This window comes from Convolutriloba macropyga, chromosome 7 (assembly GCF_964194025.1).
Source record: "Convolutriloba macropyga chromosome 7, txConMacr16.3, whole genome shotgun sequence".
NCBI classification, from domain to species: Eukaryota; Metazoa; Xenacoelomorpha; order Acoela; family Convolutidae; genus Convolutriloba; species Convolutriloba macropyga.
The window spans coordinates 62,551,115-62,568,764 of NC_134474.1; the positions used below are offsets into that span (position 1 = coordinate 62,551,115).

At 34.6% G+C, this 17,650-nt stretch overlaps 1 protein-coding gene across 1 annotated transcript in view; it reads left to right on the forward strand.

Annotated features, from left to right (window-relative positions):
• LOC142343229 (uncharacterized) overlaps positions 1–17,650 on the forward strand; it is a 344,179-nt gene that overhangs the window by 272,940 nt on the left and 53,589 nt on the right. The window contains exons 39-42 of the mRNA XM_075395002.1: positions 2,728–2,871; positions 9,930–10,202; positions 15,562–15,668; positions 16,749–16,911. Coding sequence (XP_075251117.1) covers positions 2,728–2,871; positions 9,930–10,202; positions 15,562–15,668; positions 16,749–16,911 — 687 coding nt within the window. The remainder of the gene's footprint in view (positions 1–2,727; positions 2,872–9,929; positions 10,203–15,561; positions 15,669–16,748; positions 16,912–17,650) is intronic.

Genomic DNA, 17,650 nt, shown 5'->3' on the forward strand with positions numbered 1-17,650 from the left:
CTGACTTCTTGGAATTGACCTTTCAATGACTTCAGTGACTTATTAATAGCCGCCCTCATCTTCTCAGCCGGCTATTATTGCGCTCGTATTTTTTTTTTTCGTCAAACTTTTTTTCGCTTTACCATTTTGCCGCTTTTTCGACATTTTGCGTGAAATCTTTTTGACTTCTCTAGGCTAGTTTCTCTCTTCTCTCATTCTGCTAAAAGTGAATTTGAACATCAGTTGCTAACCAAAGCAATTCAAAATGAACAGAGTCGGTATAAAAAATTGAAGTCAGAAATAGAAACGGGATAAACCCATAAAGCACAATTTTAGATGCCCGCTATTTGAACGTCGTTCCTATAAGTCTTAGTTACCACCTCTAATGCGTATTGGTATTGATAGTAGCCCCTGTAGTAGCCTCTCTCTGAGAAACAGAAGTACGTTATGTTCAACTACGCAATGCCATCAAAATAAATCGAACTTAAAAAATGTTTTTGTACAAAAATCTTTTTTTTTCAATATCTTCTATTCTTTCAATCCCAATCATGCTTATTGGTATCAACGGCGGCTATTTTCCGGCAATCTGCCGGGTATGTTACTGCTTTGCAATTAAAATTTGGGTTTGTGATGTCATTTCTGCTTTTAGGTCAATTGCGTGACTTACCTCACTAAAAAAATGACTTCTGAACTCACTTATGGAACTTTAAATTTTATGAAAATTTACTAATGAAAGGTCAATAGTGTTCATCTAATTAGTGCCAAACTTATTTGCCCTAATTCCTGAGTAATAGAGTCCTGAGTTTTATTATCGAATATTAATTTTGAAAAAGCTCCAGTAGGGTTTTTGCCTTGTAATGTGTCTCATAAAAAATGTGTCTCATAAAAATGACAGTCCGAATCTAACCCAGAAACCCAAAGAAATGTGTTTCATAAAAATGACAGTACGTATCTAACCCAAAAAAAGATCGAGTGGTCTACTAAAGGACTTTTGGTCAATCTGCATATCTTGTTTCTTTAGTTGTTTCAGTTCATGGAGGGCCACAATCGTCTATCGCGCCTATTGTGCGGCAATCTGCCGGCTATGTTTTCAATTCATGGTAGGCCACTAGCATCTATCGCGGCTATTTTCCGGCAATCTGCTGGCTATGTTTAAACGTTGTTACTTTAGCTAGGATTTCAAATTTGGTGCTTTTAAAAATTAGGCATATCGATTAAAAAAGTTTTTCGGCCTCTGTTGCACACTTTAAGTCCATATTGTATTGATACACAAAAAATTGTTTTTCGCTGATGTTACGGTCTCAATTGTCTTGTACCCTTGTTAGGCTGTTTGTTAATTGTGCGGTTTGTATTGGTTATTTTTTTGGTTAAATACCTTGTTTTCTTTTCAAAACGATGCACAATAAGATTCGAAATGTTGGAATCGCATATTGCTATCGAGTGCCAAAAATTTATTTACAGATCGAAATTGTTATTCCGATGATTTGTCTCAAAATACATTACATGGGTTTCAGCACAGAAACATTGTAGATCCTCTATCCAAAAAAAAAGTGTAGTTTTGTTGCATAACTCAATGTTTTTCACTTAAAAATGTTTATAGCCTTAACAGTTTTTAGCGGAAACATAAATACTAGATACCGATTGATAAAAAAGAAAAGAAACTGTGAACTTGATGCTCGGCATGATGGGACTGGACGAGATTTTTTTGAATTTAAATTGCCGAGATTCATGTCAGTATCTTCTAATTGCTCGTCTAATGGAGACGCCAGCGGCAGGAATATAGAGGACATTGAACAAAGTTCCTTTGAAAATAAAACTCATCTTTCTGAATATGAGCAAACTTATGTTATGCTTCTAAACTTAATTGTGCTTCCATTCAATATTCGGATTATTGTGAGTGAGGCGAACTAGGTGACGATACTTTGACTTTGGAAGGATTGTTTTGGAGATAAATTAAAATATAACTCATACGAACTCAGAGCTGCATCAATGTGCAAACATAGTGAATTCGAGGCCTGCGAAGAAAAAACTTATCTAAAATATGCCAATTTTTTTAAGGAAACCTGTATTCATGGTCTTGGTATGTCTTGCAAAACTTGAATCATTTTATCAAGAACTTGAAATATCAACATTTCATGCTAAGTCTTGATAAAATCTTGGTAAGATCTTATCAAGATAAATCCTGAAAATATCTTGACAAATTTTGGTGACAGTTTTTGTCATTTCCAACTGCTGTTCGATGTATTTCGTCGCGAGATTAGAAAACGAAAAATCTCCCGTGAACTCAAAGCACAAAGTGAGGGTAAAGCAGACCAGCTGCAGTTTTAAAAACCTAAAATTTTATAATGATATAACCCAAAATTAAACACCACGGGACATCTTTTGTACTATACGTGAAACAAGCCGAGTTATAATTACATCCGGACCACTAGGATTTGAGAAGCGAGAATATACTTGAACCGATCAAGGATTTGTGCTTTCGGGGGTTTTCAAATCAAACTTACTCGCAATACTCGCTCTGAATACGTTGTGAACTCGTGGCGCATTTAGTAAATAAATGGAGTTCGTCATATTCACCAAAAAAATTGTATAAAATTTTTGCAGTAAAAATACTATTTCTACAAGTGTTAGCGGTTATCTTCTACCAAAACGTTCGCTGGTCGCTCTCATGCGGCTTTGTTAACTTACTTCTACTAATACCAACACTACTAATAACTACTACTTTCTCCTAGCAAGTTTATTGTTTAGGCACGTAGAATAGACAGAAGCAGCTGTTTGTCAGCAAGATTGGATCCCACTAATGATCCAAAGCAGCCTGTGAATGTGAACAAAGAGAACAAACAAGCATCAGAGCACGAGATAAAGTTGAAGCACAATGTTGACAGGCTTCAGGTGAGAATAAACCGTCGAGGTGCTCTGTTCAAGTAACCCATAATCAGACCCATGCAAAATATAGACTGTTATGATTAGAACCATCCAAACCTAAATGATCTGTGATCAGACTTTGGCTCGGTCAATTTTTGGTAAATTAGTTACCTCGTTCAATTCCATACTTAATAAAGTTTCCATGTGTTTTTGGACTGGGGTCTAGATGAATCGCCTCTACTTTAGATATGCACTAGAATATGTTTTCAATTTCCGTCTCTTATCCCTACCCTAGTCGAGAACAATTGTTAGTCTTGCAAGATTCCTGCACATAATTGATTTTGCAAGACTGACTGAATCTTGCAAGACAAATGTAGTCTTGCGAGAATTTTGCAAGATTGATTTTTCCTTGGGCATTAAAAATATGGTTTGAGATTCCAAAAGAAAGATCAAAATCAACTGATGCAGAACACATTGTTTCCGACTCGTGTAGTGATTGGCGGCTTCAAATCTTGCAAAATTCTTGCATGATGATTCAATACTTGCAAGATTCTTGCACAATGATTCAAATCTTGCAAGATTCATGCACGATGATTCAAATATTGCAAGATTCTTGCACGATGATTCAAAACTTGCAAGAATCTTGCTTGAACCATATGAATCTTGACAAAAAATTGGAAAGGCGAATTGTTAATAGTTCTAGGAAGTGATTTGTAGACAGCGAAGTTTATGACTTTGAGACAGGCTCCCAACTCATAGAAGTCCTAGTTGGATTCATATTCTGGCAAGTTTTTACATGACTTGAAATAATTTTTCGACCGAAAATTAGCTATTTCATGTTTTAGATTGACATTTTTAGCTCGTCTGTCATCTTTATCTATGCACTTAAACAAGAACGCTTGTTAATGTGCGTTCGCTCATGATGTTCCGACCCGAGCTCATCTACATTTTTGACTTAATTGTCAACCAAATGAAGAGATAACAAAAATAGATGTCTGAGTTTTTACAAAAATTGTTACAAAAGCTAACTACTAATTGAATTACATAATGCCATGCCTCATTACAGCGCTCACGAGATCTGTCATTGGAAAGACTACGAGAAAAAACAACAGATAACAAAATAAGCAAAACCAAAAATTTCACGGCAAAAACCTAATATCTATATTTAAAAGCACCTAGTAACGTCAAAATGCAATCAGATAAAAGCTTAACTGCACAAATTTTCCTTAATGGCACTAGGTAACAATTCGACAAAGAGAAGAAAAAATGACGTTAAAATCAGAAATCAATCACATTTTTTAAACCAAATAATTTCAAACTTTAGCTTTTAACAAAATTATTTTTGATGAATTTACTGTGAAATCATTAGGAAACCAATGGGACCTGCCTTTGGTCAGACTAAGCCACAGGAACGGACTTAAGACGCAAAAATCTCAAAAAATGACGAACAATTAGCAAAAACACAAATTATTGAAGCCATTAAAATCATTAGCTATTATCGGAACATTATAGATTTTTCTTTCATTTTTTTTGTATACACTAATTCAACTAAAATTATAGTGAAAGATTAAGTAAGTTCATTTGGGCCGCATTTGAAGATCATTGTGATCTGTCATTACCTGAATGTGCTAAAAGAAGAGAAAAAGAAAAACAAATACACCTCACAAAATTTTTTGAAAAGCATTTTGCACAAAGAAAACATCAGTTACCAAATACAACATATTATCAGTAGACATGTTAATTTTTGAAATTCAAGGAATTGGAATGGACCTCGCAATGACAAGAATAGGTTTCAAGTTGGCGAAAAGAACAACAGAAACTGAAAAGTTTTGAAAAATTTTTGAATGTGGTTAATATCATAAATTTTTGCAATAATCTCTAGAAACTGACTTTTTGGGTAAAATCGTTCATTTATTTGCGATTACAAGTTAATGAGACCGATCATCAATTTACGGCTACCTAGAGGATAAAAAAGGCAAAAACAGCAAAGTCAAAAAAATTAAGCGAGAAAAGTGTCAAAGTCTTTAGAGAATGAGCTTTTCAGTGAAAACTTTTTTCATTTTCAATTAAATTTTTAACAGTAATAGGATTGTTTTTATTGTTAGAAAAGACTTGAAAAACAACAAACTTAAACAAATGTGTTAAAACCACGAAGTTTTTTTTTAGAAAACCACTAGTGTCAAAGCCATTAAATTCAAAAGCTTTCAATGGAATTGAATAAACACGCTAAGTGCTTCCTCGATGAGAGGGCAATGATATTTTTTGTTCATAGGTTATTGATAATTCAACACAATAAGTCCTTTGGCAATGAAAAATACTTTCAGACCACGACTTTTTTTAAGAAAACCCATGGTATCAACGTCATAAAATTTAATAGCTTTCAACGGAAGCCATTAAATATGCTGAATTATGCCTATATGCCACGACAGCCAAGAATGTTTGTCATTCAAAATTTATCAATCAGACATTACGACATGTAAGTGACTATGAAAACAACAAATACAGGCAAAATCCAAAAATTCATTGGAAAAGTGCGAGCAGAAAGTGTCGAAGCCAATTAAACCATAAGTTTTTCTCTGTAAACTTTAGCTATGATCCATTTAACTTCTTCTCTAAGCCAATGGGGGCCATAAATATTAGGATAACGTGATAAGATTTCAAAGAAACCATTAATACGAAATGTCCAAAAATTAAAAAAAAAACAATTGAAATCTTGTGGCATTGAAGTCATATAACCAATAGTCAGAAGATGAAACCGCTAACCAGATTTATTTTGGTTGCAGCAGGAAGATGAGTTCTGTTATTACTGAGGCTGACTCACAGTTCACAAAAATAAGTTTATGATTTGATACAAAAAAAAGTTCGAAGATTTATTTTCAAAGTCTTAACAGCCATTAGCTGTCCACTCAAAGCACTAGGTAGGTTTCTCCTAATGCTCATAACGCAACCTATTGCACTTTTAGTCAACAAGATTATGCCATAGGATTCCAAAAATTAGTAAAACTTCAAAAAAATCGAAATTTCATTTAAAATTACGAAAACTGTGATACGAAACTAAGAAAAAACAGGAGCGATTCCTTGGAAACGATTTTTTTGTTCATTGGGCTTCCTTTGATTGTAAATGAGGTTTGTCATAAACGGAACCTTGATGTGAAAGGTGATTAGTCTCTAGTTGACTTGAAAAAACGAAAGAAAAAATATGCAAAATTTTCTAAAAAAGAGCTCTCAAAAAGAATTCGAAATTTTTTATAGTAATCTTCCCTATGAGACCAGAACTAGTCTTTTTATTGCCTTTCGTCTATTAGGAACAGAAAATTGTTTTTTTTGTGGCGTGAAATGTTATTTTGAATGAAAGGTTTCATAGAAAAAAATTAATTCAACAAAAATTACGGTAAAAGTGAACAAAAATGGACCGAATATCCCGTGTTCTTATGAAACCTTAAACCTCGATAACTCCTCGACAAAAATGAAATTCAAAAAATCTTTTTAATTTCGAATTCTACGCTGGATGAGCTTTTTAATGTTACCACTCACATTTCTCTACGATGAATATATCGATCGGCCAAAATTCTCTGAACAAAAATAAACCCATTTGAGTATATAGTTCCTCCCCCCACAAGTGGCGTCGGAACACAAAAAATTGAAATCACGGAAAAATCTTGCAAGAAAAATCGAGGAACTGTTTTTTGCTAGATTTTGGACTCCTTGATCAGTGAGGATGACTGTTATTTGACAAAAAGACCTCTCATCGAGTTATACATCAGAGGTCAACTCGTTTTTCTCTCAAATCTAAAACGCAGTGATGAAAACCCAAAGTAAGCATTGAATTAAAGTGAATCTTGTTCACGCTTCTCGGAAGGGTAATCAATCAGTACAGAACTGGTGCTCGTCTTGATGGAAATCGACAATAGTTGTATTGTGAGTGGAATCAGAAAAAAACCAGAATTGCTCTGAACGGCAAAAAAGCTGATTATTTGACTACTGTTCTGTGAAGTGAAAACTTAATTTTCAATTTTAAGTTATTGAAAAATGAAAAGGTGCAAACAACTCTATTATATATGATCAGTTAGTAACAAATTCGTATTGTGAATCAATTGCCATTATTTAGCAACTTTTCTTGAATGTGAAAATTGAATAGGAATCAACTTAACAATATGATTTCTGATCAGCAGCCGTTGAGCCGAAGTTTTCTGTGTACCTGCTACAGCTCATAAGTGTAGATTCCCGCTAAACCCCGGTGGAAAAACCGGGAAACTTATCATATCCGATAGCGTTGTCATATTTCCTGTGGCCAGATTAGCTCGCTGACCAGGAAAAATCCTGCGTTAGTTTTTTCCACAACCGCGACGGGAATTTTATGATAAAAAAATTGAAGCATGCGTTTCAGTTTTTTGCAATCATGCTTCTTTAATGTTTAATAGCCGCCCTCATCTTCTCAGCCGGCTATTATAGCGCTCCTATTTTTTTTTACAATCCAAGAATTGGATTGTATTGGTGCTCTGTCTTTTTACAATTCAAAGAATTTGAATTGTATTGGGGCGCTGTCTTTTTACAATTCAAAGAATTTGAATTGTATTGGGGCGCTGTCTTTTTTTTTAAGATCTGTTCACACATTTTCATGATTTTTGAAGTCAAATTGGAGTAGTGATTTTGGTCACGCCGAAACAGGAAATGGAGCGAAAAAGCGAGTGGTTTTGCGGCGTGAAATTTTTTCGCTCTAAATTTAAAGTAGAGTGAGAAAACGGTGTTTGAACAAAAATTTGATTTCTCGCTAGTGGTTTTTTTGTTCATATGCGGCAATTTCACTTTGATTTTTACTGTTTTTTCGATTTTTTGGATTGGATTTTTTTTTCTAAATGGTTTTTCCAATCCATTCATAGTCCGTTTTTGGTTTGTTTTTTTAGTCAATGAAAATTCTTTGAATTGTACGTCAGGACTTGTCCTGCTATGTTTTTTTTTAAGATCTGTTCACGCATTTTTATGATTTTTGAAGTCAAATTGGAGTGGTGATTTTGGTATGCCGAAACAGGAAATGGAGCGAAAAAGCGAGTGGTTTTGCGGCGTGAATTTTTTTCGCTCTAATTTTAAAGTAGAGTGAGAAAACGGTGTTTGAACAAAAATTCGGTTTCTCGGTAGTGGTTTTTTGTTCACATGCGGCAATTTCTCTCTGATTTTTACTGTTTTTTTCTTATTTTTTTGATCTGATTTTTTTTAAAATGGTTTTCTCAATTCACTCATAGTCCATTCTAAATCTAGTTTTTCTGTTTAATCAATGAAAATTCTTTGAATTGTACGTCAGGACTTGTCCTGCTATGTTTTTTTATTTTTGTAAGATGTTTTCACACCTGTTTTCATGACTTTGAGCTTTCAAAACGGGATAAACAGGTAAAGCTCAGCGGGCATCAAGTTTCATTAGAGGCCCGCGTTTGGTAGCCCTCAAATACTTAGAGTGGTGAAGCTATTGGGAAGGCCGTAATTCAAGGTTAAAAGGTCATTTTTGGGAGTTTTTGAGCCTTTTTCGACATTTTTTGGATTTTTTAATAGATCAGTCTAAAATTGAGGTTTATTAAAGTTGATAAAGGTCCTTTGCAAGACGTAATTGCTTTTTACGGCAACTTCAAGCGCTATATCTATTGCTACTCCAAACATAAACAGGGAATTTATACTATTTTTTTTATTAGTAGGTTATTGCATAGTTTCTAAGGGTAATGAAGTTGTTTTAAAGATTTTAACTTTATAAATTTTACCAATTTTTTTTAAATCAAACTTAGTTTTTTTTTCAAATTTTCTGAAATTTTTTGTCGTTATTCAAGTTTTCCAGCCCCAGGGAGCAAGAAGCCTCATCTAGGGTTTGCAAACAGTTTACTGAAAATATTTTGTGGCCATGGAATGGTATTCAACATTTAAATATCTTTTACCAATTTTTTGATAAAGTTGCAATTTTTTTCTCTAAATTTTTGAATTTTTTATTCCGTGGCCAGGGAACCTCCTATAGGGTTTGCCAGTATGTTACTACAAAGTTTCTAGGGGCAATAAATTAGTTTCCAATTTTTTAATTTAGCAATTGTTGGGAATTTTTTAAATAAAGCTTGCAATTTAAAATTTTCGATTGTTTTCAAATTTTTTGATTTGTCATTCTCTGAGTTTGACTATCTTTACTGGCCAACGAAACTTTTTAAATGTTGTAGACGATTTACAAAACAGAACTCCAGAGTCAAAAAAATGTTTTGACCTTTTTTATAGGCCTTTTTTGGAAATTTTCTATTCTCAGTTTCTTGATGCATTTGTCATATTTGTCCAGTTTATCTACTTTTAGTGGCAGATTCATCTCTCTCAAGGTTTATACGTGAGTTAATGAGTATTTTGAAATGAGTCATATACGGCCTTAGTCAAAAGCTTCAAGGGTTTTAGCAATGATCTTTTTTTGGTTAGTTTGTTTGATTCTTTTAGTTTCTCAACTTTTGAGGTTTTGTCTTGTTGGCTGGGATTGTTCAATTGATCTGCTGCTCAGGTTCATTAGGTCAGCCTTTCCTTCGATTACTTGGATTGTATTTCAGGACTCGTCCTGCTATGTTTTTTTACTTCGTCGAATAAAAAAATGTTTCGCTTTACCTCATTTTGCCGCCTTTTCAACATTTTGCGTGAAATCTTTTTGACTTCTCTAGGCTAGTTTCTCTCTTCTCTCATTCTGCTAAAAGTGATTTTGAACACCAGTTGCTCAGCAAAGCAATTCAAAATGAACAGAGTTAGTACAAAAATGGATGTCAGAAATAGAAACGGGATAAACCCATAAAGCCCAATTTTAGATGCCCGCTATTTGAACGTCGTTCCTATAAGTCTTATTTACAATCTCTAATGCTTGTTGTTATTGATAGGAGCCCCTGTTGCCTCTCTCTAAGAAACAGAAGTATGTTCAACTAAGAAATGCCATCAAAATAAATCGGAATTAAAAAAAATGTTTTTGTACAAAAATCTTTTTTTTTCAATATCTTCTGTTATTTCAATCCCAATCATGCTTATTGGAATCAACGGCGGCTATTTTCCGGCAATCTGCCGGGTATGTTTTGAATATTTTTGCGTCTCAGAAGAATTACGACTTAATGAGAGTGGAAACTTCCAGAAAGCCCAAAACAGCCGCTCTCTTGTCCTCCCCGAGAGGTCAGCAATCGCCCAGGTCAGCTACAGGGTCTGGGGGTGCTAAGCGTTTGTTAATATACAAGAATGGACATGGTTGGTCAGTGAGGGAGAATATTATGAGTGTGTGGGCGTCCAGCATGAATGAATTACTGCATTTTGCAACTGAGAGATTGTCAATGGGGTTTGCGGCCCGGGTCATTTACACACCAGATGGATCAGAGGTTTGTCAAAATAATATGCAAAAGAAAAGTTAGAACCATAAAAATTCTGGAAAAATTAGTCGATGGGACTATTGTTTCGACTATTCGAGTTATGGGTTGTCCTGAATAAATTGCCTTAATGATTGAATCTTTTAGTTGAAGCATTATAAAGGTCATTGATTGTTTTCATAATTTTCTCGGACCTTCCTTTTTATAGCTGCGAAGCTGTAAGCTGAGCGGAGCTATATTGCGGTGCTCTTGGTTTTTTACAATTCAAAGAATTTGAATTGTATTGGGGCGCTGTCTTTTGTTTAAGAGCTGTTCACACATTTTCATGATTTTTGAAGTCAAATTGGAGTAGTGATTTGGTCACGCCGAAACAGGAAGTGGAGCGAAAAAGTGCGGCGTGAAAAGAGTGGTTTTGCGGCGTGAAATTTTTTCGCTCTAAATTTAAAGTAGAGTGAGAAAACGGTGTTTGAACAAAAATTCGCTTTCTCGCTAGAGCCTTTTTGTTCACATGCGGCAATTTCACTTTGATTTTTACTGTTTTTTCGATTTTTTGGATCGCATTTTTTTCTAAATGGTTTTCCCAATCCATTCATAGTCGGTTCTAGGTCTAGTTTTCTGTTTAGTCAATGAAACTTCTTTGAATTGTACGTCAGGACTTGTCCTTCTATGTTTTTTGTTTCGTCGTCTGACGCTCAATTTTCGTTTTACATTTGTTCACACCTCAAAGCTGAAAAGTCAAATTTTCTGAATGACTTTTTCCTCTCACTAACTGCTTTTGCGCGCGTGACGTCATTTCTCACTCTCTCTAGCAAAAGTTTTTTGCGTGATTAGATTTTGATCATAAGTGACTTACCTCACTAAAAAAAATGACTTTTGCTCTTTAAAATTTAAGATTATTTTCAATTAGTTAAGGGTCAAAGGAACATATGTGTAATAAGGGTCCGTAATGAAAAGACTTTTGCGCAATGAATTTTAGCAAGCTTTATTAATTTATCGTTTATTTTTGTACATAGCTTTTCGAGCGGCGTCGATAACTTTGTCAACTTATATCTGTATCTGTTTCTATCTCTATCATAAGGCACGCAAGTCTATTCTTTCGCAGCTATTCCGGCAATCTGCCGGCTATGTTCAGGCAACTGAACCTAAACTTGTCCAGGTCGAGGTGTGCGCTCGAAATCGCCCTGGTCCAGACAATTTCGGGCGCATGTCTGTCCAATGTGCGCCCGAAATTAAAGGGCAACTTCGAGCGCACATGAGTCTGATCAGAGGCGGTTTCGACGAGCGCACTTGAGACTGATCATAAATGGTTCGAGCGCACTTGGGTCTGGTCATAAACGGTTCAAGCGCAAGATAGTCAATAATCCTGTGCGCGAAGCTCTTTGATCGGAGACCAGACTCAAAAATCAAAGAAGCTTCGTCAGTTGTGCTCTCAGTCTAAAAAATTTTTCAGGGAACAATTCTGATTTTCTTTGGTTTGCTTATTTTACAATAGTTGGCTCAATTCTGTTTCAAGCTCCGGTGTTTTTGAGCCCCTATTTGCAAACTTTATATTGATATATAATTATTTGAAAAACAGCACAAACGCCTGGTGGTTTGAAAATTATATCCTTGCTATAGGAGGGCAACATAGATCTGAATAGTCTTAAATAATCCAATTTTTCTGCAAGACTATAAAATTTGGCTTTGATCGAGAACCGTGTAACAGATGTGATATATCAAAGATTTCCAAAGTGATTTTGTCAGAGTAAGAAAACTTGTATAATACATGCTTTTTCAAATTTTGAATTGCAATATTTATGCCATGCTAGATTCAACAATAACAAATTAAATTAATTTGTTCCTTCAGGCATCAAATGGTACCTGAAGAGGACAGCTGAAGAGCGGGAAAGCTCATCTAGCAGCTGCCCCAAGAAGTATGAAATCAAAGAAAGACAAGGAAACAAATAAAGACACGATAAATACAATGAATTGCGGAGTTCAGATTCAATTTAAAACCGTCAAAAAAATTTAAGTAGATACTACCTTATATAACTTATATATTGGTGCAACCCCCGACGGCATGCAGGGCGCCTCACAGCGCTGCCGACTTGAGAGTCTAAGTACATTTTGAAATGATTAGAATGACTTTCGAGTGCTCAATTAAGGCCACCTCGTGAAGAGAGGTTCAGTTCCACACCTTTGAGCACTGAAAGACACCCCGCACAAGCCAGAGGTTGCACCAACTCAAAAACAAAAGCAATACACTTTATGAGACTGTAGGGTTTATATTAAGGAAGGAATTCTCTATAGTGACCTCTTTTCATTATTTCAAACTTGTAAGTTCCTGTTTCAAATTTAAAATACGTCAATGCGTTAAAATCAGTTCGACTTTCTAACTTATAACTCTACGTTTCTTAAATAATGATAGATTTTCCCAGTGAGTTCATAAGAGTCACGCAACCTGGCTTGATAGACAAAATAGCAAGTTTATAATCTAGCTTTGTATCTAGAATATAGAAAAATTGCGCATTGCAGCTTTTTGTAGGCGTTTCCACGTATTTTTGGCTTTTGCCATTTGCTCGTGCATAAAATGACATGAAATCTGACTTTTTAAATGTCATTTAGATATAACCACGCCTGGGATAGCCGCTGATTAGGAAAACAGGTTTTTTCGAGCGCAGAGGAGCTGTCAAGGAATTTTCGGTCTGGTCAGAAGAAATTTTGGTCTGTGACGGTCGGGACCAGGGCGATTTCGAGCGCACTCCTCGAACTGGGTAGATACTGCTCAGATAACCTGTTGAAAACACTATTCCGATAACCTAATGGTTATAAATTCTTGAAACCTGTCAGAATTGAAATGCAAGCAAGCCTTACTTAAATTATCTCCAGTCAATTTGGGACCGTTACATTGAAAGATCTTGCTCTAATCTTGCAAAACAATGCATAGTCTTGACAGATTTTCAGCCGGAATCTTGAAGGATCTTGCTTGACAACCATTCATTTTGCAAGATCTTTTACGATAAGAATTTATACTGCAATATTCCGAGGGATATTCTTCTTTTTGTAATTACGAAAATCATACGAACTTGTGTAGGAAAACTTGTTGACACTTTCAATCCATATCGTGTGATGATTTGTCTAATCAGAGCAGCTAAAAAAATTCTGCTGAATTAAATTGAACAATAAGAGAAGCAATTTATATCAAGTGATCAAAGTTTTGTAAGAGGTTTATATGAATTTGTCAAATCAATTTTGTTAATTCTGCTTACCTAGTTTATACGGTGTACTGTCTATTTCACATCAGAAGTTATTATGAAAATTGGTATCCGAAAAACATAACACGAACGATTGAAAAATCAGTTGCCAAAAAAAGCTTTTTCAACCTTTTGCTGTGGCAATTATATTTAGCGTTTTGAATTTAATTTTTTTCAATGCAACAACGGTTGAAATAAGTTGCTTTTACAAAAATTGCGTATTTTCATTCTGATAAGGATATTTTTTCATTATATTCTTAATCCGTACAAATTGAGATAAAAACAGTAACTCTTTTATTTTTTCAACTCAAATGATCAGTGATGGTTTTATAAAACGAGTAGTGTCAAATTCGCTCAAAAGATTAGATTTTAAATGAAATCGTCAAGGAGTGTCATTTGTTCATTTTTAGAGCGCCCTTAGGACGAGTCGTTAACGGCACTAAGAAACAGGACAACAAAACAAATATCAAAAAGGGAAAAATATATAAATTCACTAAATATGTCTAACTAAAATTTAGTTTCTGATTCATATAAACCGTTAATTTTGCTTTTGATGAATTTGAAATTTAATCATCATGAGAATGCATTTGTCATTTAAAAGAAAAACACATCAAAATATCAAGTTTAACAATCGCGATAACATTAGTCTAATTGCCTCACTTGAAAAAAATGCCACAAGAACCGAAAATTTGGTTTAACACTGTTTTATTACTCCATTTCAAAATCATTATGGAAGAAAATCAAGCCTTTAGGCAACTTGCGTTTTAATTTTTTGCTACTCCAGCGGGACAAATTTCACTGCGCTTTATTCTACTCAATGACAACAAAAATCTAGAACAAAAGACAACAAAAGAAAGTAAACCAATACAATTCATTTTCCTTGAATTGTAATCAAAGAAATATCAACCAGCAGTTACACAAATCTTCAGTTTTCCGAACCGGAAATTTTACTTTGTTATCTCAACAATTATATTAGTTTATTATCTGAAGTAACAATACTGAAAAATTGTCAGTAGCTATTGATCGAAAAGTTTTTGTGGACATTAGTTTACAAAATTGAAATTAGCCAACAGCGTCAAATTGACGTGAAAATTTTGACGGTCTTTGAAATGATTGATAAAAATTACATATTTTGAACAGTCACATACTTGTTTACAATAAGTTGAATATTTCTGATGTTAGAAAATATCTTGCAATTAGAGTTTGTTTTCTCAACAAATATATTGGTTTATTATCTAAAGTAACAATACAGAAAAATTGTCAGCAGCTACTGAACGAAAATTTTTTGTAGACGTTAATTTACCAAATTGAAATTAGCCAACAGTCGTCAAATTGGCGGTAAAAATTTGACGATCTTTGAAGTGATTGATAAAATTCAATTATTTTGACTAGGCACATATTTGTTTACAATAAGTTGAATATTTCCGATGTTAGAAAATATCTTGCAATTAGAGTTTTCAGAGCTTATTTTTAAAGTGATTTTTGTTTAATTATAAATTTTTGCGGCAATAATTTAAAACTCTGAAGATATTGTTTACGAGTAGGTTCTGAGAAAAAATGAAAATATCGCCCATGAACCTTCTCTTCTGACAAAGGTAGGGATTGTGCAATCAATTCTGTGTTGTTTAATGATTTGAGCAACTTCTGGCAATGAAGAATTCTTGGCTTAGATGAGCAGTTGTCTTTCACTATTTTTTTCTACAGATACCTGAAAATTATGTTTATAGAAGTCACTTCGATTTGTTTACCTAAATAGGTAGTCGATAACAAATAGAAAACTACTTTTGATGCCTTATTGATTAGTGTTGGGCTAAGTATCAAGTCAACTTCGTCTGGTTTCAACTCTGCCCCGTATACTAATCAATTATTTCATGCAAACGTAGTTCTCTTCTACATATTACTGAGAGTTCTCGAGAATCCTCAAAACGCGTAAAATTTTGTAACTTTTTATCAAAAGCAAAAGTAGGTTATCCAGGATAGGAAATGGCGTGAAAGTCAGTTTAATATTCCAACTCACTTGTGGTTAATGCGATGGTGGTTCACAAAGGGGTTAACAGACTTGAATTTGAAAACCTCACTTCTGCAAATCCCCACCTCTACCTCTTATATATCTAAAATTTGAATTCGCATCTGTTTAGATGACTGATTTTAATGACATACACAGTGGACAACTGTTGTGTGTATCCCAGGGAGAATCATTTGTCAACTTCCAGGATGCCAAGAGACGTTTGTTCCTCAAGGCCAGGTAAACAAAACTTATCTATGAATAACAGTGTCTGTAGAAATATTTTGTGCTGTTACCCTCATCAACTTTGATTGACTTCACTAACTGGGTTCTTACGTTAATGTGTTTATGTTGCCTAATTCCTCCTTTTTTATGTGCTATTTCTGATGACGACAGCAATTTGATTTCATTGAAAAACAGTTGGTGGATTATATATCTTTGAAATTTAATCTATCTCCACCAGACAGTTTTGAAACCTCGCTTAAATCCTTTACAAATTAGGCAATGGACCCCCGTTGATTGCTACGGTTAAACTCTGGTGGCCAGACCACTTCGTGTTGAATGATTAAGTGCACATACAGATAGGAAAATGTTTCAACAAGAGGTTAATTTCACTCATCTAAGCATTATTACCGCATTTAAAACATGCACCGGTAAAACATTTTGATTTGAAAGGATCAATCTTGGTTAAAAACAGCACACCACAACACCCAGCGTTCCGTAAAATACAGAAAAAGCTATGGTTAGAGGACAAATGAGAAATTTTTTTTCTTAAGATTGGTTAAAAAATACTGCAAAATAACCGAAAATATGCAAAATATCCCTATAAAATAAGGAAAATGGGGCAATCTGTAAATCCGTTTCCATTTGCTCCGGCCCTGTTGACAGCTACACTTGTGTGGGTGACAAAAAATATGAGTATTTAAACGGCTTTGTGAGTGACCCTGAGGCACTTCAGAATTCAATTTTTGCTGCGTCATGGCCTACCCTAGTTCAGGAGAAGACAACAAAAAGGACAAAAAAGTGTAAAAGTTCTGTTGTGCTTAGTATAAAACTGAACAAACGGACGATACCGAAGAGAGAACGTAATGTTCTTACGTCATTTTTCTCACTAAAATGGAGCATGCCAACAATTTTCGTACCTTTAAAATCGACAATTTCTGGACTAGGGTATGCTTGAGTATGATCAGAGATGAATTTGAAGTGCACAGTCTGTTATGTCTCTCCGTCCGCGTTTGTCTCTTCAGAGCAATTTTATATTTGTGCATAGAACTCATACTGGGTATATTTTGTTAAAAACACTGTTGTCATTGTTGTTAGGTGGGCCAGAGACAACCGGCTGAAGAGAGAGAAAGAGAAAACTGAAAGCCGCGATGACGGAAAACCATCGGGATTGAACAAGAACAGACAACACGTGAATATTAGAAGACGAGGTAGTTTCAAAGAAGGCGTCATAAGACCCAATATCGCTCTCGTTTCACGGGTATGTCCGATTTAGCTTAAAAACATATTAAAGAATTTTTCCCAATGTAAGCAAATTTGCACTACAAAAACAAATAACAAACCGAGCAGTTTTATCAACTTAATCGTGAACTTATCAACCAATCATTTAACAATGGGTCGTCCAGAAATGGTCGTAGTTATACGTAAGAAAATTGTCGGTACGTTAGGTTTCAGTTAGGCAAAAACGACAAAAACCCTTGTTTTTCTTCACTATCGTCGGTATTTTCGATTAATAAACAAAAGAGATTGTCTGTATATCCGATCTTGAGCGTCAGAAGTCGTCAATATGTTTGTTTTCTCAGATTCGGATTGCTCGTTTTCGAACCTAATAAATCGTCGTTATGAGCAGGTTGCGCCATTTTAAAGTAAAACAACACGGAGACTCGGGAATGTGCGATTGCACATAAGGTTCCGACCCCGTTTATCCACAATTTTGTCATAATGTTCTACCAAATGAGGATTAGATAGAAAACCTCAAAAATTCAAGTGTTTTTCAAAAAAAAATGATGTATGAACGAAAAGATACTCCAAAGCAAACAACTCAGTGAAGTAAAAAATGATGCATTAAATTGATGAGAAAGTGGGTGAAGATGAACAGAAAAATCAAACAACAACAAACATTAATTACATCCATAACTTATGTCCATTAAAAAAAAACAGAACCTAATAACAAAATAGCATCATATAAAACTGAAACTAAACAAAGTAACTTGTATTTC